Below are 24633 nucleotides of genomic sequence, written 5' to 3' on the forward strand. Positions count from 1 at the left end.
TGTGGACCTCGGTCTGAGTCTATGGTATTCACCATTCCATATCTGGGGATGATGTTCTCCAAGATTACCCTTGCCACAACCTGGGCTGTTTCCTTTTTTGTCGGGAAGGCTTCTACCCAATGGGTGAGATGATCTACTATAACCAGTAGATGCTTCTATCCTTACTCTGGGGGCATCTTAGTGAAATCCATCTCTATGCTCTGGAAAGGCCTGAGAGTCAATTCCCTCCCTCCAGCTGCTACCTTTTTCATAACCTTCTGGTTCACTTTTTGGCAAATTAAACAGCCTTTTCTAATTGCTTTTGCTAGGTCATATACACTTATGCACAAGTTATTTCTTAGGAAATGATCACATAGTCCTTGGACTCCTCAGTGACTTAAATTATGTGGTCCTGTTAGCACTGTCCCAGCAAGTGCTTTGTTTAGAAACACCCGTCCATCTGATCTTAACCACTCCCCTCGCTGCCCTTGGTGCAACTTTAAATCTTTTATAGCCTTTACTTTTTTTTTTACTAAATATAGGTTCTTATCTTCCTCCCTCCTCAGGCATGGTTTCTGCTTTAAAAACTTCTACCGGATCCCCTGGTTCTAAAGCTGCTTCCTTTGCTCTCCTGATCAGCTAGCCACGGTTTCACAACTTTAGGCTGAACAGTTTTGGGGGTCCAGTTGCTCCACAGTACCAGCAGCGCCTTTCGCTCAAAGGGGCTTGAGGCCTCTCCATTCCTCCTGTCCCTGACGGTACTGGCGTTTCCTTGCCTGCTCCTGGTGGTGGACTCTCCCACTCTTTTGTTACCTTGGATTGTAGGATAGAGTTGCTTGCCCCCCACATTTCCTCTAGCTATAGCGACCATGATACTAGCCTTGGCCTTTGCTTTTTCTTCTTGCCTCCTTAAATATACCTTCAATGCTTCTTTCAATAACTCATTAATGTCCTTCTCTGGCCAATCTTCAATCTTTTCCAGTTTTCTCTGTTTATCAGGCCAAGATGTAGTAAGAAATTGGACCTTTAGTAGCACCTGACCCTCCTTGGTGTCCGGGTCTGTTCTGGAGTACAACTGGAAGTTCTGCTTTAGGCAATTAAGCCAAGTAGCAGGAGTTTCATCCTTCTCTTGTGCACTCTTGAATGCTAATTTTGTATTAGTTGCATTGGGAACTGATTCTCTGATTCCCCCTGATTATCAAAGACCTGTACTCTATCATGGCCTTCCTTGCTTCCTTCCTCCTGATTAGGGTTCCAATTGGGATCCACTAGTGGCAATTTTTCTGCACCTGATGGCACTTGGGGCCCTGGATGATTATCTTTGTCCCAAATTCTTATGCTAGCACCTCTAATAATTCGGAACTCTTCTGGGGAAAATAATATATTTAGAATGGAATTCATTTCCCCCAAGTGCAGATATTTAGACCTAAGAATTGATCCACTTGGTTTGCAATACCCACAGGGTCTTCAACTAAATTCCCTAACTCCCTCTTGAATCCTCTCACCTCAGAAGCAGTTAGAGGAGCATTCACAAAACCAACACCTCCTGCTACTCCTCCCATAGGAACTTCTCTAAGGGGAAAAAGTCTCTCTACCTTGGAGGTCATGGATCGGGTACCGCAGTGTGGCCCATCTTCAGACACAAAATTACTCATTTGAGGGGTATTAGCATTAACCTGGACCTGCTGTAGGCCAACAGCTGTATCTGGTGATAAGAGGTTACCAGGTAAGGAGGCATTTGTCTCCCAGTTAGGAGGAGGTGGAGGGACAGCAGTAGGAGGGGGAGAAGAGCTTGAGTGCATGTTAAGTGGAGCTGGAGAAGGGGTGGAGCGTGCAGCAGCTGAAGGAGGCACTAGTGGGGGTGCAGAAGCAGCTAAAGGAGTCGAAGGGGGTGGTGAGGGAATGGCCCCCATGGCCGCCGGGGGAAGAGACGGATCTGCTATTTGAGGTGCCCGAAGGAGAGGGTTCTAAGGTGGAGGGGCATCAGGAGGCAAGTAGTCCAGGGGGTGCCACCTTTTACTAATCTCTTTAATTCCAGCATCCCCTCCTTCATTCCCCTCTTTTGTCCTCTGCACCTTACAAATTCGCACTCCTTCATCCTCGAAAGCACTCTTTAACCAACAAGCTGCATATAATAATTGCTGGGGATCAGTATCCTCTCGAGCTGTCACACACTGACTCAGCTGTTGACACATCCACTTGTCTTTTGTCCCACACCAGAGCCATCCACCTTGCACATCCAATTCTGGCCACGCTTCTGAACAGTAGTGAATCATCTTAAATTTATCTAAGCCCTCTGTGGCCTCTATAGAGTCCCATCTCTCTAACAGTTCACCTAGGGGAATATGGGGAGTTATATTCCCCAGTCTCTGGCCACTTTCCTTACTATTACACCCTTCCATTTTTTCGGGCCTCAAAAATTACAAAGGTGCTTCTGCTACTGACAGGCAGCTCAAAAGTAAATCCTATTTGTGAAGTCCCAGCCTCCTCTGCCGAAACTCCAATATGCCTGACCCTTTTCGTCAGGACTTTGTTGAGACCTCGGCCTCCTTTGCCAAGACTCAACAAAAAAAACCTCAAGACCCTGGCCTCTGAGGCTGAGTTTGCCTGACCTCCTTTCGTCAGGACTTCGTTTGCCTACAGGACTTTTGGACTTGCCCAAATCCTACTCAGGACTTCTGAATTTGCCTGACGTCCCTTGTCAGGACTTAAAACAAAAGTATGGCCTGATTTTTAGTTTGCCTGACTTCCCCCTGTCAGGACTTACATTACCAGAGCTTTAAAAAACTCGGGATAGGCTTCCTCTGCCAGACCTTGTGCTTTGACTTCCGTCGTCAGGACTTAATAACAAAACTGCCTGATTTTCTAAATTGCGTAACTTCTTTCATTAGGACCTGTATCAGGGCTTTTGGGATGCGTGCCACTCACATACTATTTCCTCCCCATGCCCCGAGGGGGGTCCTCTTTACCCCTTTGGAGGCGCCTCAATCACCAATTCCACTCGCTTCCCCCTGTTCCCGGCCGGCCCCCTGGCGGGGGTGCGGAACCGCGGTACTGAGGGGTCCTCACTCGCTTCGAGGGCCCGAGCTGCCGGCCCTCGTCTCACTCACACACACTCGCTCGCCTCCCTCTCCTGCCGCCGGATACTCTCACCAGTCCGGCGCTGCTCCCTGTCACTGTCCCAAGCCGATCGTCTCTGATCCTGAGAGCCAGCTGTCCTGCAGGTCCAGGGCGGGCGGCCGTCCCAGTCCTGGTGTCCTCTTCAGGTGTGGATCTCCTGGACGAGACCCTAGCATAATAAATAGGGCAGGAGATCTTTCTCCTTTTTAATGCCTTTATTTAAAAAATTCAGCTCAGGTTGGGGAGAAACGACAGGTCGCCCGCACTCCCGCTGCTCCCAGGAGTGGCACGGAGGAGGAGGATGATGCAGCTGTGCCCGCTGGTATGCAGGCAGAGCTGGGGCTTCCGTCCTCGAGGGAGTAGTGGGAATTCCGCTTTTTTGGTCTAACATTCCAGGTCCTCTTCCTAGCTGACATCCTTTCAGGTTAGGGTGAGGAGTAAAAAGGATCTTAGCAGGTACTGGATTAAGTTCCTCACCTTTAGACCTTACTTAGGTTTCATAATTCCATGTTGGCTTCTTGGTTTTAGGGGTTTTTTTCCTGGAAAATTGCAAAATTTGGTGAAATGCATTCTCATCTGCATACTAGCTCTGATGTCACCTCCTCCTGCTACCTGCAGGCTCCTGGGAAGCAGCAGGGGGACAACTGCGCTTGATTTCTAACCATTAACAGGTAATTGAAGAAAAACTATTAACAAGAGGTGATTGCAACATGAAGCTATCAACAACAAATAGTCAACCCTTCAACTCTCAACAACTGGCCCAACCGGTTTAACTTTGCAGCCTTAAAAAAAATGGATAATTTGTTGGGGCGAACACCCCAGGTGTGGAGACACGAGGCTTGACTCCATTTCAGAAGGCTGATTTATTATATATTCTATTAAAATACTACATTAAAACTATACTAAAAGAACAGAGAGGAAAAAATGACCAGAAGGCTACAAAGAAGAAGAATAGAATGGAATGCATAACAAAAATCTTGTGACTGCTCACAGGCTCAACACAGTTGGCTGTGATTGGTCATCAAGTGAAACCAATCCACATGGACCAATGGAAGATGCACCTCTTGCATTCCACAGCAGCAGATAGTTATTGTTTACATTTCTTTCCTGAGGCCCTCAGCTCCTCAGGAGGGGAAAAATCCTAGGAAAGGATTTTTAATAAAATATCATAGCTACAGATAACTTTTTTACTCATAACACCAGGAGAAGACCAGGGAATGCAGGAAGCCTAGACTAAGGAGCTCCTCTGTCTCCAAGCTGATCCAAACCAACAGACGTACTCAGATAAGCACCAGGGGACCACAGTGCACGCACAAAGGAGAAAAGTTCAAAAGTTCAGTCATGACCAAGACCACAGCCTTCGGCCTCAGAGACCACCAAAGACCCCAGTGTGACCACCACAGGAAACAACGCGTGCCCAGAAGGGCGTGGATCTCATCGCCATGGGAGGGGAGGACAGGCGGGGCCAGGGGTTGAATGTGCATGAAGAGATTGTGTAATGCATTGCATATGGAACAGGTTTGTGAACAAAGATGTGGCTCGGACCAGGGCTCGGGGCACAAGTTTTCACAAGAGCCATCTCACCTGTGCCAGGCCCTGACACGCATCCCCACTTCATAACTACATCAGTTTGTGGAGTGGCGCTACAGGACATGAAATGTAACAACGCAGACACGCATCTCTCCAAGGTAAAAAAGGGGGCAGTTGAATTTCTGACTCCAACATTTACAGATTTCCAAAAGTGACAGTGGATTGGAGGGTGAAAGTGCCACTTCTCCAATGACAACAGTCCATCAAATTTCTCCTCCTGCAGAAAAGAATGCATAACAATACGTTATTTGCATAACGTGTGTGAGAAAGTTTGTTACAAGAATGTAAACATCAGAAGGTTTAGAAAAACTTGTCCTAGGGTGAGGTTATGATGCTTGCATCCCCAATCGTGTGTTCTGTTAATGCTGGATATTACGTACTGTGCCTTCACGACTGGCCCTGAAGAGCAAGGTTTGTTTTGGTTTGTTATCAGCCTGCTCCCCCACGGCTGGCAGGACACACAGACAGCTCAGTTCATAATGCAGCTTTTGCTTTTTGCTTTGCTTGCTGTTGCTTGCTTTGCTCTTGCTTCTGCTGTGCTCCTGCTTTGCTTTTGCTTTTTGGCTTCTGCTTGATAGTCAGTTTAGCTAAGCAGTACAGATTTTTCCCTGGACTGTTTTTCCTTTCCCTTTTTGAAACCACTCACACCTGCTCCAGACTGGGACCTGGGAAACACCGAGAGTTTGCATCCTGTGGCCTGCAGCAGCTATCCCCAGCACCGGAGGGAGCGACAACAAAGCCACCACTGCCAGGAAAGACTTTCTGAATTTGTCATCCTTTTCAGATGGGTGAAAGCATTGTCATCTGGTATTGTTCATTTTGTGTGCTGGGGGTGTTTTGCCTGTCAAATAAACAGGTTCTTTCCACTTCTCTGCAAGGAATCCTACCCGAACTGCTGGGGGGAAGGGGCCATGTGGGGTTGCTTTCTGGGGGGCCCCTTTGGAGGTTTTCTCCCAGAGTGACCCTAATCCAGGACAGAACATTAAAAACCAGGGCGACAGTGGAGTCTATTTATTCTGCATATGGCTTCACTGTGACCAGCGGTGGGAAGGGAAGGGAAGGGAAGGGAAGGGAAGGGAAGGGAAGGGAAGGGAAGGGAAGGGAAGGGAAGGGAAGGGAAGGGAAGGGAAGGGAAGGGAAGGGAAGGGAAGGGAAGGGAAGGGAAGGGAAGGGAAGGGAAGGGAAGGGAAGGGAAGGGAAGGGAAGGGAAGGGAAGGGAAGGGAAGGGAAGGGAAGGGAAGGGAAGGGAAGGGAAGGGAAGGGAAGGGAAGGGAAGGGAAGGGAAGGGAAGGGCTGTGTAGCCTCAGGGTCCGACAGGGCTGGTGATCAGCCCCAGAGACACAACAACCCAGGTGCAACCAGACTTGATTTCCAGGTCAAAACACTCGGCATAGCTGGCCTGGACTTCCCTGTAGGGCACGTGGGGGCTTTGGAGTCCCCCGTAAGGTGCACGACGGGGTGGGGCCCCTTGTGACACACCCAGGGATATTTTAGGTTTCCTCTGAGGCAGGGAGGGCAATGGGGTCCACTTCAAGTCATGCAAGGGATTTGGAATCCTGTGTGAGGCATGTAGAGGGTTTGGGATCTCTCCCAAGGTGTGCAGGGTGCTGGGATCTCTCCTGAGGCACATGTCGGGGTCCTGGGGTCTCATTTCACATGTAGAATGGGCTGTGGACTCTTGTAAGCGTGCAGGTGCTTTGTGTTCCTCCTGCTGTACACAGTGGGGCTGGAGTGTCTGCTGAGGCACGCAGGGGACGGGGACCTCCGGCAGTCCCTCCCGGGCCCGTGCAGCTCGGGGCTGCCACGGCCCAGGGCCAGCCGCCGTGCCGGGATGGCGGTGGCGAGGCGCCGAGGCGGAGCTGCCCCGCCGGGTCACGCTGCACCGGCACGGCACGGGCGGTGCTGAGCGCCGGGCAGTCGGCACCACCAGCCCAGGGGCCACAGCCCCGGCCCTGCCTCTTTTGGGGCCGGGCACAGACAGCCCCGTGGGATGGGCACCGCTCAGCGCCTGAGGGGACGGAACAGATGCCAGAGGAGCCCCAGGAGCCCTGGACAGGTCCCTGGCGTTGCCCGCCCGGCTCCCCCGGGCCTGTGGCCATCCCGGGCAGCAGGGGCTCGCTCTGGGCCGTGCTCTCCCCGGCCAGCGGGGCTCCGGGCCAGCACCCGGCTCCTGCCACTGCCCTGAGAATGCTGAGGGGCTTTCGCGGCGGAACTGAACTTGACAGGGACAGAATTCATAGGAGACTTGTTCTGGCCTTTTACAAGGTTAACTGAGAAACAACTTAAAATCCCAGGCTAAATCGTCTGCTTTAACGTGTGGGGATTCCTTCAAGACCCTTCCTAATTCCCGTGGTGCCGGGCCGGGCCACGTCCCAGCGAGCACCAACACCCAGCAGCTCGATGGATGCAGCACGGCTGGCACCAGGGAAATGAGTCAGTGTCCCTACAGCTGCCTGCTCTGCCTGCACGGCTGTCACACAACAGCAATGTTACAGAAGGAACAGGCATTTTTACATCCTCACGACCGTGTGATCTTTGGTCCTGGCGGTGGATCAGAGAGAAAAGCCAAATGTGACAGAGTAAACGTGACTCTAGGAGAGGGATGCCTCAGCAGAGGGTCTGGGGACCTGTGGTGCCAGCCAGTGGCCCGGCACTCGGACACAGCAGCAAGACCCCAGACTATCACACTTCACCTGGGAGGGTAGAAAAGCTCAGGGCTTCTTTGTTCAAGGTCCTCCAGAGGCACCAGCTGAAGCTGCCACAGTTCCACCTTGATAAAACTGTTTAAAAAGATCCAGAGGTCTGACACTCTGCTGTGGAGGACATTCCACATGTTATATTTGCCCAATTATCCAATTTTAAAAGAAGCCACAAAAACAACCAAACAAAATGAAACGAAACAGCAATTTGAATTATGTAGCTAAATATATATACAATTGAATACATTCAAAATATTGACAGTATCATTTGCTGGAAGTAACGAATAATTTGGTCCTGATAATAGCGTATAAGCAAAAATAACCATGCGGGGTATGCGTGGGGTACGGAGTGCAGGGCTTTTGGACCCCCGTCACCTCACGTACTAGCGTGTCAAGCCAAAATTCCCCTTTTTATGCTGTATGTCATTACCATCTCCTCCCATTTTCAATTCATCACACTTGTATCACTGCCCTCATCATCACCTTTACCACGCATGCTCCACACTTCTTTAAGTAAGTTGTACCACTGTTTGGGGATATTCTTTGAGGAAGGCCTCTCCTCTTCCTCCATGTCCTGTAGTTCACCTTTTGGATTACACATGCGCACCAAGCTGCTACAGTATAAACCAATACTGTGTTCTGACATTAAAGCAGTGGATCTCATATAATCAACATTTTCCTGGTGTCCAACCAAATTCTCCTCTCTTCCAATGAAATTTAGTAATAGTTATCTCTTGCTTCTTCCTGTTCTGAACATCTGCAGGAGACCTGTAGGGAGAGGGATAAACCCTCCTCTCCCTTTCTTGCTTGGCATTACACCTTTAACTGTTTTATTATTTCCAAATATTAATTACTTTATTAATATTGATTACTCTTTCAAATTTGTCAGCATGAATGATATCTATTTACCACACACAGTTCTCATCTTTTGGGCATTTAGGAGCTTTTCATTTTGCTTTGCACCCAAGAAAAATATACCCCCAAATGTGCACAAATAACTCCTTTCGCATATCCTCCTTTTCAGCTGGTTTTTCCATTTTTCTCTGCTATCTTGTCCTCATCTTTCCACAAGTCCTGTGTCTATTCAAGTCCAGCCTGGGACCGTGCACGCATTTGCTTTAGTTCTGTAGTGATTTATGCCCAGCCATCCTGCCAACCACACCCATTTCAATGTTGCAACAACCTAACTCTGGGCTGCAGTATGTGAATCACACTCTGCTGTGTGAGATGGCAGAGCACCAGAGCAGGCTCTGAAGAAGGGGCATTCGGTACATTAGTGAAGTGAGTGCTGGAACCTGGGCTAGCTCTTAGAACTCCGGCACTACGGCAGGAGTCGGGAACTGCCTCGCTATGGGGATTTACCAGAGGCAGAACCTGTAGTGCCACTTGCTCTCCAGTGCCAGACACAAGCCACGACAGGGACGAGGCACAGGAGAAAGGAGGAGGCGTCCCGTCTTCAGGTTCCGCAAGGAACACCTTAGTGCAGGCGTAGAGAACAGGATGAAAAGCTCCTAGCTGTACTGCCCAAGGGGTTTTGTACACATACAAGTCATGGGGTGGATGCAAACAATGAACCAATAGGGAATGCTCAGGAGAGGAGTGAGGGGATTACATCAAGTGTCTGGGGCCAGTTGGGGTAGGAGGGTGGAGAGGATGGGTCACAAGGGCCAATGGGGCTCCCAGGAGTAGGGGAATTCCAAAGGGGAGTTTCAGTCAGGGATTGGCCCAAAGGTTTGGGAACCAAGGGGCTGGGTTGCCTTGACAGGCAGGGAAAGAGCTGGAACAAGGGGTGGGGAAGGGCACGAGGGACAGTTTGGAGGGAGGGTAAAACCCACAGGTGAACCAAGTCAGGAAAAAAAATGGGGGATAACAGAGCCCTTAAACAACACTTAAAATGGAATCAATAAAATAAATTTGAACTGCAACAATCAAGAGCATCTTGAGGGACGCAGCCTGACCAGCAATGTCAGCAGGCAAAAGAAAGGTTTTGCTAAGCAATGGCCCTTTGATGAAGCAAAACATTTACAATCAGGGCAGTCCATTCATGCGGACGGGCGCACACTCTGGGGGTAGAGCTGAGGCCATGAGGTCACAGCAGGGCTCTGGGGTCACAGCAGGCTGAGCTCTCAGCAGGCCCTGAGGTCACAGAGGTGCCAGAGGTGCCAGAGCTCCGTGGTTGCACAGCAGCACAAGGAGCCAGCACTCAGTCCCTGAGCACAACTGTTGCGGCAGCAGCGGCGGTGGCAGCAGCGGTGCTGACGTTGGGACAGCGGTGTCGGGACAGCGGTGGCAGCAAGAGCTGCGGGACTGGCGGAGGACAAGGCACCATGGCCCTTGCTCTGCGCCTCCTACTCCTGCTGCTCCTGGCCGTGGCCCTGCCTGCCAGGGCTGCCCAGGCTGCTCCGCTGCAAGCGCGGCGAGCAGGTGAGCCGGCAGCCTGGCTGCCCTTTCCTGGCACAGCGCTCCCGGCTCCCTGGGAAGCGCTGGGGATGGTTTTGCCCAGGGCTTTTGGGAGGGTTTCCTCTGTGGGAGGGAGAGAGACCCCACGGGCCCTGGGCTACTCCAGCCACCCCTCCAGAGATGTTGCAAAGGGCCTGCAAAGAAGTTGGAGAGTGACCAGGAGCCAGCCCAGAGCTCCCCAGGCCCCTGTGCACCTTTGGCCATGTCCATTCACATCTGGCTCCCACAGCCTTACCCAACACCCCTGCATTGCCCAGTTCCCTGTGGCAGAAGGGGATCCCAGCACACCATGGAAATGGTTCTGGTCTCTGCTCCCTTCTAGCCTGGAATCGTGACATGGATTTTCAGGAAGTCCTGATGAATGATGGTTTGAAGTTCCTGGAGGATGCTGGAGGCAAGTTTTCATTCTGCCTTTCCTTAGTGAATAATAAGGGTCAGTGCAACAGAAGCTCACTTATAAACCATTTCCCTTAACAAAATCTTAAGATTAAAAGAATCTGGAAACCTTGCCCTGCTCCCTTCTGGAGGCCTGAGGGCTCCCACAGGATCACTGTCAGTGGGAGGAAGGAGTATTTAGCTTTCAATCTTCCTCCCGTGTGCTGTGCCAGTGTGTCCTTCCGTGTGCTCTGTGCAGTCACAGAGAAGAGCAGAGAGGGAAGGGGCCGGGCCCAGGGCTGTGCCCCGCGGCTGAGCCTTGTGGGCAGCCTGAGGATCTCCTGCAGTGCCACAGGAGCTCTTCTGTCCTGCCTTTCTTTGCAGCTGAACCTGCCGGTGAAGGGCCCACATCCAGGACTGAGGCTCTGGGAGATGCTGAGGGTAGGTCAAGGCCTTTCCCCTGGGAGAGCTGCCAGCTCAGAGCCCAAAGCTGGGCCAGGGAGGCAGCGCTGCAGGTGCCAGCACAGAACCATGCACGTGTGTGCCCTCGCCCTGCACGATCCCCTCACCGCTGCTGCGGCTCAGTGGTGCCCGTGCAGATCAGCAGAGATGGCAGAAGCTTCTGTGGCTGTTGAGTTACAGGTGTGTCTGCGGGGAGGACTTCTCAAGCTCCAGGGCTGGATGCTTGGCCCCAACCCAGCTCCCATGGCAGGGGTGAGTAGTGTGTCCCTGCTGACCCCACAGGCTGAGCCCCGCTTTTGTGGGATGCATTCCTGGGAAATGGAACTACTTTCTCTTAAGGTCCTACGACAGGAGAAACCAAAGACATGGCAGGCAAGAAATTCCAGGACCCATTAGTAATCATGTGGCAAATGCTGAAGGAACGTCTGCAGAGAAGACAAGGTGGGTGCATTTCCCTCATGCTGCCCCTGGGTCTCAGCAGCTGGGGAAGACTTTGGCTGCACATCTGGACACGCCGTGCCTGGCACAGCTGGAAGGGATCCATGGCAGCCTCGCTGCCCCGCTGCTGCTTTCACGCCCTGCAGGGCTGTTTCCCAGCCTGGCCTGGCTGCAGCTTCTGCCCAGCCTCTGCAGGAAGGCATTTGGCATCAGCTGACAGACAGCCCAAACTGGACCTCCGGACATGCCCACCCTCACATGCCCTGCACTTCCTGGTGTCCAGGCAGATCAGATGTTGGGGCTCTTTGGGGAAGGAAGCAGCCTTGGGTTGTCCCAAAATCCTGGGTGTTTTCTGATCCTTATCCATTCCTTTCACAAGTGATGCCTCCTGAAATTGTCCCCTTCCCCATTCCCAGTGAGGAATGTTTCCATCTGATCCAGCTGTCTCTTTTCCATTTTCCAGAAATGAAAGGAGAGCCTGTGCAGAAGGAAGCATTTCCCAGAGGAAGCAGTGGTTCTGTGCCAGCCTCTGCTGCAGGAAGGGAGGCCATGCCAGGCACAGACACAGGAGGTAATTGCTGTGCCTCTGGGCCTGAGCCCTGCTGAGGCTTGAGCTGCCCTCTCTGCTGCTTGGCAGTGCGGGCACAGCCTGGACTAGAGCGGCACAGCCCAGGGGAATTATCCCGAGCAGGCTCAGGGCACTCGGGTCCTGAGCAGTCCTGCTGGGGTCCCTCCATGGGAGACATGTCCTGAAACCTGGCAGTGACTGCACGGGGTGCCCACGGTGGGGAAAGGACAGAGAGGGAGAGCAAGGCTCCAGTGTGTCCTGAGAGGGCCTGGCTGTTTGCCCTTGGGATCTGGGGGGTGTCCCAGCAGAAGGACGGCAGGAGGGAGTGTAGGAGGGAGGGAGGCACAGCTGTGGCACTGCCTGCTGCAGTCTGCCCCAGGGCTTTAGGGAGGATTTCCTCTGTGTCTGAGGGAGAGAGCCCCAGGGCCCTGTGCTGCTCCAGCCACCCCTCCCTGAGATGTTGCTGAGGGCAGGGAAAGAGTGTGGAGAGTGACCAGGAGCCAGCCCAGAGCTCCCCAGGCCCCTGTGCACCTTTGGCCATGTCTATTCACATCTGGCTCCCACGGCCTTAGCCGACCCCCTGGCAGTGCCCAGTTCCCTGTGGCAGAAGGGGATCCCAGCACAGCCTGGAAAGTGTTCTCATCTGTGCTCCGTTCTAGATGAGGTGTCTGGGAAGGCTTCTCCATCAGCTTGGATGAATAAAGTTTTGAAGCCCTTGGAGCCTCCTGCAGGTATGTTCTCAGTGTGCCACCAAGGAAGAATTGTAGACAAGCGGGCAGGAACCAGGTGACAGAAGCTTCTGTGGCTGTTGTGTTACAGATGTATCTACAGGGAGGACTTTTCCAGCTTCTCCAGCTCCTACCTTGGATGCTATACGCAAGCCCAGCTCCCATCACAGTGGTGAGTAGTGTGTCCCTGCTGACCTCAGAGGCTGAGCCTTGCTTTTGTAGGATCCATTCCTGGGAAATCGAAATATTTTTCTCAAAGGTACTCCAACAGGGAAAGTCCAAGATACAACAGATAAGATGTCCCTGCAACCTTCCAAACAGATGAGGCAAGAGCTGAAGGAACCCCTGCAGACAAGAGAAGGTGGGTGCATTTCTCTCATGCTTCCCCTGGGACTCAGCAGCCGGGGGCTTTGGCTGCACATCTGGACACGCCGTGCCCGGCACAGCGGGAAGGAATCCATGGCAGCCTCGCTGCCCCGCTGCTGCTTTCACACCCTGCAGGGCTGTTTCCCAGCCTGGCCTGGCTGCAGCTTCTGCCCAGCCTCTGCCAGAAGGCATTTGGCATCAACTGACAGGCAGACCAAACTGTAACACACCCTGAGATCCCCCACTATATCCAGCCCTGCAGATTAGGAAAAGGGTGGCTGTTTGGAGGTGGAAGTGCTCACATCATGCCACTGTAATCTGGCCATTTTCCTGCTCCATAAATTTCACAAATATTACCTCTGATGCCACCTCCCAAGTGGGGAACAGCTCCATCTGATGCAGCTGTCTCCCTTCCTTTGTCAAGAGATGGACATAATGCTTCAGTGGAAGTTGGCATTTCTTGAAGGAAGCACTCCATCTTCGGTGCGAGCCCCAGCTGCAGGAAGGAAGGCAATGCCAGACATGGGCACAGGCACAGCAGGTAATTGCTGTGCCGGGCTCAGCCCTGGCCGGGGCTGTGTGGCAGCAGCTCTTCCCCCAGGACCTGCCCTTGCCCAGCCCGGCAGCAGCCAAAGCTGGAGGCGCCTGGGCTTCCAGGTCTCTGGAGCTAGTTCAGAGCCCCGGGGAAACGGGACTGGTGCAGCAACGTCCCTGGCGCTGCAGCTGCTGCGGAGCTGGCCCTGAGTGCCCAGAGGCCCAAGGCACAGGAGCAGCCCCGAGCGGGAGCCCTGCCGCCAGCCCAGGGCCAGAGCCAGCCCTGGCACACAATGGAAACAGTTCTCATCTTGGTTTGCTTCCAGACTGGGAGGCTGGGAAGGATTCTTCATTAGCCTGGCGCTCTGAAGTTGTGAAGCCCTCCGAGCATTCTGCAGGTATGTTCTCACTATCCCAACAAGGCGTAATGTTTGACTGTCTGGTCAGGACCAGGTGACAGAAGCTTCTGTGGCTGTTGTGTTACAGATGTGTCTGCAGGGACGACTTCACCAACTCCTACCTTGGATGCTGCACAAAAGCCCAGCTCCTATGGCAGGGGTGAGTAGTGTGTCCCTGCTGACCCCTCAGGCTGAGCCCTGCTTTTGTGGGGTCCATTCCTGGGAAATGGAACTACTTTCTCTTAAGGTCCTACGACAGGAGAGACCAAAGACATGGCCGGCAAGAAATTCCAGGACCCATTAGAAATCATGTGGCAAATGCTGAAGGAATGTCTGCAGAGAAGACAAGGTGGGTGCATTTCCCTCATGCTGCCCCTGGGACTCAGCAGCCGGGGGCTTTGGCTGCACATCTGGACACGCCGTGCCCGGCACAGCGGGAAGGGATCCATGGCAGACTCGCTGCCCCGCTGCTGCTTTCACGCCCTGCAGGGCTGTTTCCCAGCCTGGCCTGGCTGCAGCTTCTGCCCAGCCTCTGCAGGAAGGCATTTGGCATCAGCTGACAGGCAGCCCCAATTGCGCCACAGTCCATGCCCACCCTCAGATCCCCTGCAATTTCCTAATGTCCAGGCAGATCAGAAGTTGGGGCTCTTTGAGGAAGGAAGCAGCCTTGGGTTGTCCCAAAATCCTGGGTGTTTTCTGATCCTTATCCATTCCTTTCACATGTGATGCCTCACCTTCCCCATTCCCAGTGAGGAATGTTTCCATCTGATCCAGCTGTCTCTTTTCCATTTTTCAGAAATGAAAGGAGAGCCTGTGCAGAAGGAAGCATTTCCCGGAGGAAGCAGTGGTTCCGTGCCAGCCTCTGCTGCAGGAAGGGAGGCCATGCCAGGCACAGACACAGGAGGTAATTGCTGTGCCTCTGGGCCTGAGCCCTGCTGAGGCTTGAGCTGCCCTCTCTGCTGCTTGGCAGTGCGGGCACAGCCTGGACTAGAGCGGCACAGCCCAGGGGAATTATCCCGAGCAGGCTCAGGGCACTCGGGTCCTGAGCAGTCCTGGCTGGGGTCCCTCCATGGGAGACATGTCCTGAAACCTGGCAGCGACTGCACGGGGTGCCCACGGTGGGGAAAGGACAGAGGGGGAGAGCAAGGCTCCAGTGTTTCCTGAGAGGGCCTGGCTGTTTGCCCTTGGGATCTGGGGGGTGTCCCAGCAGAAGGACGGCAGGAGGGAGTGTAGGAGGGAGGGATAGCTGTGGCACTGCCTGCTGCAGTCTGCCCCAGGGCTTTAGGGAGGATTTTCTGTGAGTTTGAGGGAGAGAGCCCCAGGGCCCTGGGCTACTCCAGCCACCCCTCCCAGGGATGTTGCTGAGGGCAGGGAAAGAGTGTGGAGAGTGATCAGGAGCCAGCCCAGAGCTCCCCAGGCCCCTGTGCACCTTTGGCCATGTCCATTCCCATCTGGGTCCCATAGCCTTACCCGACCCCCTTGCAATGCCCTTTTCCCTGTAGCATTAGGGGATCCCAGCACACCATGGAAATGGTTCTGATCTCTGCTCCCTTTTAGACTGGAATCGTGACATGGGTTTTCAGGAAGTCCTGATGAAGGATGGTTTGAAGTTTCTGAAGGATGCTGGAGGCAAGTTTTCATTCTGCCTTTCCTGAGTGAATAATTAGGATCAATGCAACAAAAGCTCATTTATAAAGCATTTCCCTTAACATTATGTAAGGGCTGAAGGATTCTGAGAATCTTTCCCTGCTCCCTTCTGGATCCCTGAGGAATCCCACTGGATCGCTGTCAGTGGGAGGAAGGAGCATTGATCTTTCAGTCCTCCTCCAGTGTGCTGTGCCAGTGTGTCCTTCCGTGTGCTCTGTGCAGTCACAGAGAAGAGCAGAGAGGGAAGGGGCCGGGCCCAGGGCTGTGCCCCAGGGCTGAGCCTTGTGGGCAGCCTGAGGATCTCCTGCAGTGCCACAGGAGCTCTTCTGTCCTGCCTTTCTTTGCAGCTGAACCTGCCGGTGAAGGTCCCACATCCAGGACTGAGGCTCTGGGAGATGCTGAGGGTAGGTCAAGGCCTTTCCCCTGGGAGAGCTGCCAGCTCAGAGCCCAAAGCTGGGCCAGGGAGGCATCGCTGCAGGTGCCAGCACAGAACCATGCACGTGTGTGCCCGCGCCCTGCACGATCCCCTCACCGCTGCTGCGGCTCAGTGGTGCCCGTGCAGATCAGCAGAGATGGCAGAAGCTTCTGTGGCTGTTGAGTTACAGGTGTGTCTGCGGGGAGGACTTCTCAAGCTCCAGGGCTGGATGCTTGGCCCCAACCCAGCTCCCATGGCAGGGGTGAGTAGTGTGTCCCTGCTGACCCCACAGGCTGAGCCCCGCTTTTGTGGGATGCATTCCTGGGAAATGGAACTACTTTCTCTTAAGGTCCTCCAAAAGGAAAGACCCAAGATACTGCAGCCAAAAAGTCTCATGACTCAGATGAATTCCTGAGACAAACACAGAAGGAAGCACCCGGAGGACAAGGTGGGTGCCTTTCCCTCATGCTTCCCCTGGGACTCAGCAGCCGGGGGCTTTGGCTGCACATCTGGACACGCCGTGCCCGGCACAGCGGGAAGGGATCCATGGCAGCCTCGCTGCCCCGCTGCTGCTTTCACATCGTGCAGGGCTGTTTCCCAGCCTGGCCTGGCTGCAATTCCTCCCCAGCCTCTGCAGGATGGAATTTGGCAGTAGCCGATAGGGTGCCCCAACTGTACTGTGGGCCTGAGATCCCCTGCCATTTCCCAGTCTCTGAGAAGATCAGGCGGTGCAGCTGTTTGCACAAGGGAGTGCACTGGCCCAGCCCCAATTACCTGGGCTTTTTCCTGATCTTTACCTGTGACTTAGACAAGCATTGCCTCCTGAAGGTGCCACCTCCCCAGGGGGGAATATTTCCATTTGATCCAGTTGTCCCTTTTTTCCTTTTTCAAGTGATGGACCAAAAGGCTTTTCAGGAGGAGGAACACTCAGGGAGAAGCAGTGGCTCATTGGCAGCCCCTGCTGTGGGAAGGAAGGCGATGCCAGACACGGGCACAGGCACAGCAGGTAATTGCTGTGCTCGCTCAGCCCTGGCCGGGGCTGTGTGGCAGCAGCTCTTCCCCCAGGGCCTGCCCTTGCCCGGCCCGGCAGCAGCCAAAGCTGGAGGCGCCTGGGCTTCCAGGCCTCTGGAGCTGGTTCAGAGCCCCGGGGAAACGGGACTGGTGCAGCAAGGTCCCTGGCGCTGCAGCTGCTGCGGAGCTGGCCCTGAGTGCCCAGAGGCCCAAGGCACAGGAGCAGCCCCGAGCGGGAGCCCTGCCGCCAGCCCAGGGCCAGAGCCAGCCCTGGCTCCCGACTGGGCAGGGGCTGCGCTGGGTCCTGACAGGGCCTGAGCCTGTCCCCTGGGGCTGGGGGTGCTGTCACGGGTCAGGGAGGGCCAGGGCTGGCATTGGCTGCTCAGGGATGGCTTTGGCCCGTGTCCCTAACAGCAGCCACTGCCCAAGCAGCTGCGCTGCCACTGGGCTCTCCTCCCGGCCTGCTGGGCTTTGTTGGCTGGCACAGCCTGTGCCCAGGGCCGGCAAGGTGCCTGCAGGCCCCAGCTCTGGGGGAAACAGAGAACGTCCTGCCCGTATCCACCGTGCTGCCAGCTCAGCAGTGCAGCACAGCACGGGCTCACGCTCCCCATCGCTCCCACAGATGCAGCCGGCACCACAAGACCTGTTACCGATGCCCAGGATGGCCTCGGAAGGGGTTTCTGTCAGGGAACAGTCTGCTGGCTAGGGTTACTGGGAGGCGTGCTTTCTTTGGAGCTTGTCTTCATGTTGGGCTGCTTTGGAATCGGGTATTCCTGGAATAGAAAACAGTGAGTGTTTTGTTGCTCTCCCCCTCAAACAGCTTCTTTTGAAAGTCTAACGTGGTCAGGGAACATTCCCATTGAGACTGCAGTGGGGTTGTGGCCAGTCCATGATGTCCAAATAACTCTGCTGAGGGTTCTGCTGCTGCCCAGTGCTTCCATTGGCCTCTCAATTGCTGGGCCTTGTCCTGGGGGGCCCGCTGGGGCTGCAGCCAGAGCTGGCTCCCACTGAGTCTGCCTGGCCAAGAGCAGCCCCAGGGGCACGGGGCAGAGGCAGAGGGAGGTGGGGAGGAGAAAGAGCAGGGCCGAGTTTGCTCTTGAAAGGCAGAGGCGCTCTGGGGCCCGCTCCTGGCCAGGGAGCCTGCCCAGAGCCGTGCCCTGCTGGCCGGGGCCTTGAGGGGCAGCTGTCCAGCTGGGCCCAGCTGTGCCAGCAGCTCCAGCCGTGCTGGGGAGCCTTGCCAGCTCTGGGCTCTGCTGTGCACAAGGGTGCCTGTGTGCCACTGGCAGCTGGGGCCTCAGCCACCTCCTCTCTGCACAGGAGCGCCTTGGGACAGGAGTTGGAAGACAGTGGCTGCACCTCACACCGACAGCGTGAGCAGCTTCTCCAGCAGCAGTAACGGCCTGGACAGCCCTCTCAAGTGTTCTGTGAAGAGGACCCCAGAACAACCGTCGACAAGGAAGCCTCTTATTGCCCCGTAGATCCCACTGCCACCTGCTCTCCCCATTGGCCTCCCCAAGCTGCCTTCATTCCTTTTTTTATCTCAGTCTGTCCCATCCCAGCCAACCCGAGTTCCGCTAGGGACCCCAGGACCAGCCCAGCACCTTCCAGCACCTCCTCAGACCAACACATCCCTTCCCCTGCCCCTGAGCCCCCTGGCCTTGCCCTCTAGGCAATACTGAAGGTGACACCCCACCCCACCCCACCCTCCCCCCCCCTCCAACTCCCGCTTGCAGGGTAGGCAATGGCCCATTCCTGTGTTGAAATAAAGAGATGGATTTGTGTCCTAGTTTGAAAGCAAAACCAGTGAGAGGCTCCAAGTCAGAAATACAATTTATTAGGAAACGGGAAAAAAAACTAAAATACATGCAATAATACAAAAGAAAAACCACTGACAGGGTCAGAATACAGCCTGACACCCTGCTAGTTAGGATGGTGGTAGCAGTCCAGATGAAATGGACTTGTGGAAGTGGTGATCCTGTCAAAACAATCTGGTAGCTCTCATCCTCTGGAAAAGCAGTGGGTAAGGGCGGCGGTTCCTCTGGGAATCCAGTGGAGAGACTGCTTGTTGTGTCCCAAAACCCAGATTATATCCAGCTGGGGATGCTTAGCTCCTCCCCCATGGGCAGAGCATCTCACAGTGGGCTGATATCATTCTGCCTCATGCTGTGGGTCCTTGATTAGCCATGAAACAGAAATGGCTCTGGGAGGGAGTTATCTCTGAGTCATGTGGCAAGACATTGATGGGCCCATTAACAGGAGATAAGGAAGAAACAATGCCCCTCCTGGTTTCAGCAGCTCTTCAGGATGGCATTAGAATACATCTTTACACTGCAACCCAGGACAAGCGGTCACCCCAGTGTCCAGGTGGCAGCAGCAGCAAAGCCACCCAGCACCAGCACTGACTGAGCTCCATGCCCAGGAGGAGCCGTGGATGCCCACGGTGTGGGCAGGCAGAAGCCAGGCAGGGGCTGCTGTTGAAATGGAGGTTTTGGGGGGTTCAATTAAGTTAGCAATATGGACTAAGCATTTAAATTTTAAATTGTAGAATTATGTGTTGAATTTTAACCTTTTACTTAAGAAACCTCTGCCATGGTACAAAGGGCATAGGAAAATGCAAATTTCTGAAGCTTCTTGCTATGAAGGACAATACCAGCGTAATAAATAGGGCAGGAGATCTTTCTCCTTTTTAATGCCTTTATTAAAAACATTCAGCTCAGGTTGGGGAGAAACGACAGGTCACCCGCACCCCACTGCTCCCAGGAGTGGCACGGAGGAGGAGGATGATGCAGCTGTGCCCGCTGGTATGCAGGCAGAGCTGGGGCTTCCGTCCTCGAGGGAGTAGTGGGAATTCCACTTTTTTGGTCTAACATTCCAGGTCCTCTTCCTAGCTGACATCCTTTCAGGTTAGGGTGAAAAGTAAAAAGGATCTTAGCAGATACTGGATTAAGTTCCTCACCTTTGGACATTACTTAGGTTTCTTAGTTCCATGTTGGCTCATTGTTTTCAGGGTTTTTTTCCTGGAAAATTGCAAAATTTGGTGAAATGCATTCTCATCTGCATACTAGCTCTGGTGTCATCCCCCCCACCCTGCTACCTGCAGGCTCAGGTGAATCAGCAGGGGGACAATTGCGCTTGATTTCTAACCATTAACAGGTAATTGAAGAAAAACTATTAACAAGAGGTGATTGCAATGTGAAGCTACCAACAAGAAACAGTCAAAACTTCAACTCACAACAACTGGCCCTACCTGTTTAACTTTGCAGCCTTAAAAAAAAAGGACAACTTTTTTACACATAACAGTCCCCCCTTTTTTTCTTTGATCAGGCTGAAGCTTAAGCTTGCATCAACTTGCAATTTTTGGCTCATTAGCATAGAATTTCTTATAATTTTTATATTGATTATAAAATTCCTGAGCACTTTGGTGATCATAGTTACTCAATTTCATTCCTTTTTTTGTTTTTTTTCAGGTTAATTTCTTTAGAGATCCGTAGGTTATTCTGTACGGCAGATGTCACTATTTTAAATAAGCAGGGAAATAAGAAGAGCAAACTAACATGTGTACACACTGTGAAGAAGGCTTTAGTTTTCCAACCTCTTTTGAAAGTCCATGGGTTATCCCACAAGTGGAATCCAGTGCAGGAGTCCTTTCTTGATTTCTTACATATGCTAGTTTTCTTATTTCGTTTAAGATGCTTCAAACGACTGCTACAACTAATTTGATTTGATAAATTACTGTCTTGGTTTAGGTGAGTTGGTCATTAATATGATTAAGAGCTAATGCGGTCTGATTAGATATTATCTCTAATACTGCTTGTAGCTTCCTAATTTTGTTTACTATATATTGCTTCTTCCATTTGGTTTTTCTTAAATCGCTGTATATAGGAACTGTTCAACTTGATCCAGATTCTTTGGGTAATATAAAGAAAGCTTGTTTTATAATCCTAATGATGCAACTGCCAGACCAGTCTCTTGGCAATTTAGTGGATGCTGTAGTAGCATAGATCCAAAACAGGTGTTTAGGGGTCTCCCGAAATGTATGATTAGTTTCTGTTGGGCCCTCCCAATATTTAGAAATTTCTTTCATTCTCCAAAAGAGGTTTATCTCTTTTTTATCATACTCATAAAGTCTATATGTTTTATTGTAAATGCACTTGTTCTCTTTTTTCTTAACAGGCCAAATTCTATTTGGATCTCTTGGGATCCACCGCGTAGCAGAGTCTTTTACTGCTAAATACCTTTTACAAGCCATTCTTCCTACTGGCGTACTGTACCCCTTCCTTTCCTTAACATACATTCTTCTCTTATTAGATTTTTACTTGGGGGTGTTGCTAAATGGTCTTGTTCTCTTCTTGCTTTTACTATTTCTTTTCCTCTGACCAGATTTACCAGGCTTGCTTCAGTAGCATCATGTTCAAAGTACCACCAGGCCTCTTCTACAGGGTGCTCTGCCAGGAGTTGCTGCCTAAAGGTGGCGGTGTTCCGGGCCATCCAATAGATTTTCTCATTCTCTTGATAAAAGATCAACTGGGAGAGGTTAACACAATTACGGCTTGTAATTGGTGTGGACTCTCAACAAAGAACTTACTTCTTCTTCCTCACAGAGGGGTTGGTAGTACTCACTGCATGGCTCTCTTGGGCTCCCCAGAGCACCACTAGCAATGAAAGCCATTATTACTACCCTTCCCAAGAGTCCGGTATGGGTCATCTTGCACAGCCTGCCCACCCGGCCTTGCTTCTTGGGGATTTTACTAAGGAGAAGTTCCCAAGCTCTTTAGAGTCTCTTCTATTTGCTTCCCTGGTTAAACCTCTCTTGATCTGTCCTTACTGATTTGGTCTCTCTTAGGGGAGTACTCTGCAGAAGATTAACCCTCAGTCTTTGGTACTAAGTTGGGAGGACTTCACCAGAATTACCTATTAACAATTTTTAACTTTTACAAATCTCTTAAAACACTTTAGGATATGTTATGATTCTAAACTCTTTTCTTATGCAGTTCATCAGTCTTTTTGGCTCTTCCTTTTGAGTGTCAACTTTAAGTCTTTTGGTCCTTTTACAATGGTATACTCAGCTGAATTAACTCCTGATGTGGCTGAATCCTGTCCTGAGTTAGGGGGTGAGGGTGGTGTGGAATCTGATCCAATACCAGAGGGAAACACTGACCAATCTTGTCCAATGCTGGCGGGTGGGACTGGTCCTTTAATTCTCGTGATGTGGGTCCAACCCTTTTCTCTGGTCCGCACAGCTGAATTAGCGATGAGGAGTACCTGAAAGGGGCCTTCAAATTTAGGCATTAATGGTCTACTATTGCAGGATTATTTCAAAACCCAATCTCCTGGGTTAATGTTACGTGCTTTTCTGTCAAGAGGGGAGGTTTGGGGGAGGTATCCTCTTTTTCTAAGTCCTTCCAGGGTTCTTCCAATGACTTCTAAATATTTTCTGGTAGCTGCTTCTTCTTCCAAATAGTCTCCTGTGCTACAGGGTGTTAACAAGAATGGCAGTCCAAGCATCATTTCATAGGGTGAAATCCCTATATCAGACCGGGGTCTTGTTCTGATGCGCAAAAGCATTAGGGGCAAACACTTTAGCCAATTCATTTTTGTTTCTTCGATCAGTTTAGTTAATACTAATTTTTGAGAGTTTTGTTCATCCGTTCCATCCTCCCAGAACTCTGGGGGTGCCACGGAGTATGTAATCTCCATTTTATTCCTAAAACTTCAATTATATTTTGCAATGTTTGGGCCACAAAATGTGGACCTCGGTCTGAGTCTATGGTATTCACCATTCCATATCTGGGGATGATGTTCTCCAAGATTACCCTTGCCACAACCTGGGCTGTTTCCTTTTTTGTCGGGAAGGCTTCTACCCAATGGGTGAGATGATCTACTATAACCAGTAGATGCTTCTATCCTTACTCTGGGGGCATCTTAGTGAAATCCATCTCTATGCTCTGGAAAGGCCTGAGAGTCAATTCCCTCCCTCCAGCTGCTACCTTTTTCATAACCTTCTGGTTCACTTTTTGGCAAATTAAACAGCCTTTTCTAATTGCTTTTGCTAGGTCATATACACTTATGCACAAGTTATTTCTTAGGAAATGATCACATAGTCCTTGGACTCCTCAGTGACTTAAATTATGTGGTCCTGTTAGCACTGTCCCAGCAAGTGCTTTGTTTAGAAACACCCGTCCATCTGATCTTAACCACTCCCCTCGCTGCCCTTGGTGCAACTTTAAATCTTTTATAGCCTTTACTTTTTTTTTTACTAAATATAGGTTCTTATCTTCCTCCCTCCTCAGGCATGGTTTCTGCTTTAAAAACTTCTACCGGATCCCCTGGTTCTAAAGCTGCTTCCTTTGCTCTCCTGATCAGCTAGCCACGGTTTCACAACTTTAGGCTGAACAGTTTTGGGGGTCCAGTTGCTCCACAGTACCAGCAGCGCCTTTCGCTCAAAGGGGCTTGAGGCCTCTCCATTCCTCCTGTCCCTGACGGTACTGGCGTTTCCTTGCCTGCTCCTGGTGGTGGACTCTCCCACTCTTTTGTTACCTTGGATTGTAGGATAGAGTTGCTTGCCCCCCACATTTCCTCTAGCTATAGCGACCATGATACTAGCCCTGGCCTTTGCTTTTTCTTCTTGCCTCCTTAAATATACCTTCAATGCTTCTTTCAATAACTCATTAATGTCCTTCTCTGGCCAATCTTCAATCTTTTCCAGTTTTCTCTGTTTATCAGGCCAAGATGTAGTAAGAAATTGGACCTTTAGTAGCACCTGACCCTCCTTGGTGTCCGGGTCTGTTCTGGAGTACAACTGGAAGTTCTGCTTTAGGCAATTAAGCCAAGTAGCAGGAGTTTCATCCTTCTCTTGTGCACTCTTGAATGCTAATTTTGTATTAGTTGCATTGGGAACTGATTCTCTGATTCCCCCTGATTATCAAAGACCTGTACTCTATCATGGCCTTCCTTGCTTCCTTCCTCCTGATTAGGGTTCCAATTGGGATCCACTAGTGGCAATTTTTCTGCACCTGATGGCACTTGGGGCCCTGGATGATTATCTTTGTCCCAAATTCTTATGCTAGCACCTCTAATAATTCGGAACTCTTCTGGGGAAAATAATATATTTAGAATGGAATTCATTTCCCCCAAGTGCAGATATTTAGACCTAAGAATTGATCCACTTGGTTTGCAATACCCACAGGGTCTTCAACTAAATTCCCTAACTCCCTCTTGAATCCTCTCACCTCAGAAGCAGTTAGAGGAGCATTCACAAAACCAACACCTCCTGCTACTCCTCCCATAGGAACTTCTCTAAGGGGAAAAAGTCTCTCTACCTTGGAGGTCATGGATCGGGTACCGCAGTGTGGCCCATCTTCAGACACAAAATTACTCATTTGAGGGGTATTAGCATTAACCTGGACCTGCTGTAGGCCAACAGCTGTATCTGGTGATAAGGGGTTACCAGGTAAGGAGGCATTTGTCTCCCAGTTAGGAGGAGGTGGAGGGACAGCAGTAGGAGGGGGAGAAGAGCTTGAGTGCATGTTAAGTGGAGCTGGAGAAGGGGTGGAGCGTGCAGCAGCTGAAGGAGGCACTAGTGGGGGTGCAGAAGCAGCTAAAGGAGTCGAAGGGGGTGGTGAGGGAATGGCCCCCATGGCCGCCGGGGGAAGAGACGGATCTGCTATTTGAGGTGCCCGAAGGAGAGGGTTCTAAGGTGGAGGGGCATCAGGAGGCAAGTAGTCCAGGGGGTGCCACCTTTTACTAATCTCTTTAATTCCAGCATCCCCTCCTTCATTCCCCTCTTTTTCCTCTGCACCTTACAAATTCGCACTCCTTCATCCTCGAAAGCACTCTTTAACCA

The 24633-nt window shown here is 51.8% G+C and overlaps 1 protein-coding gene across 1 annotated transcript in view; it reads left to right on the forward strand.

Moving 5' to 3' along the window:
* The window catches only part of LOC135291784 (uncharacterized), a 72011-nt gene that overhangs the window by 33780 nt on the left and 13598 nt on the right, over positions 1 to 24633 (forward strand). The window contains exons 20-23 of the mRNA XM_064406047.1: positions 15712 to 15768; positions 15970 to 16041; positions 16129 to 16227; positions 16672 to 16785. Coding sequence (XP_064262117.1) covers positions 15712 to 15768; positions 15970 to 16041; positions 16129 to 16227; positions 16672 to 16785 — 342 coding nt within the window. The remainder of the gene's footprint in view (positions 1 to 15711; positions 15769 to 15969; positions 16042 to 16128; positions 16228 to 16671; positions 16786 to 24633) is intronic.

Source organism: Passer domesticus, unplaced genomic scaffold (assembly GCF_036417665.1).
Source record: "Passer domesticus isolate bPasDom1 unplaced genomic scaffold, bPasDom1.hap1 HAP1_SCAFFOLD_117, whole genome shotgun sequence".
In the NCBI taxonomy this organism is placed as follows: domain Eukaryota; kingdom Metazoa; phylum Chordata; class Aves; order Passeriformes; family Passeridae; genus Passer; species Passer domesticus.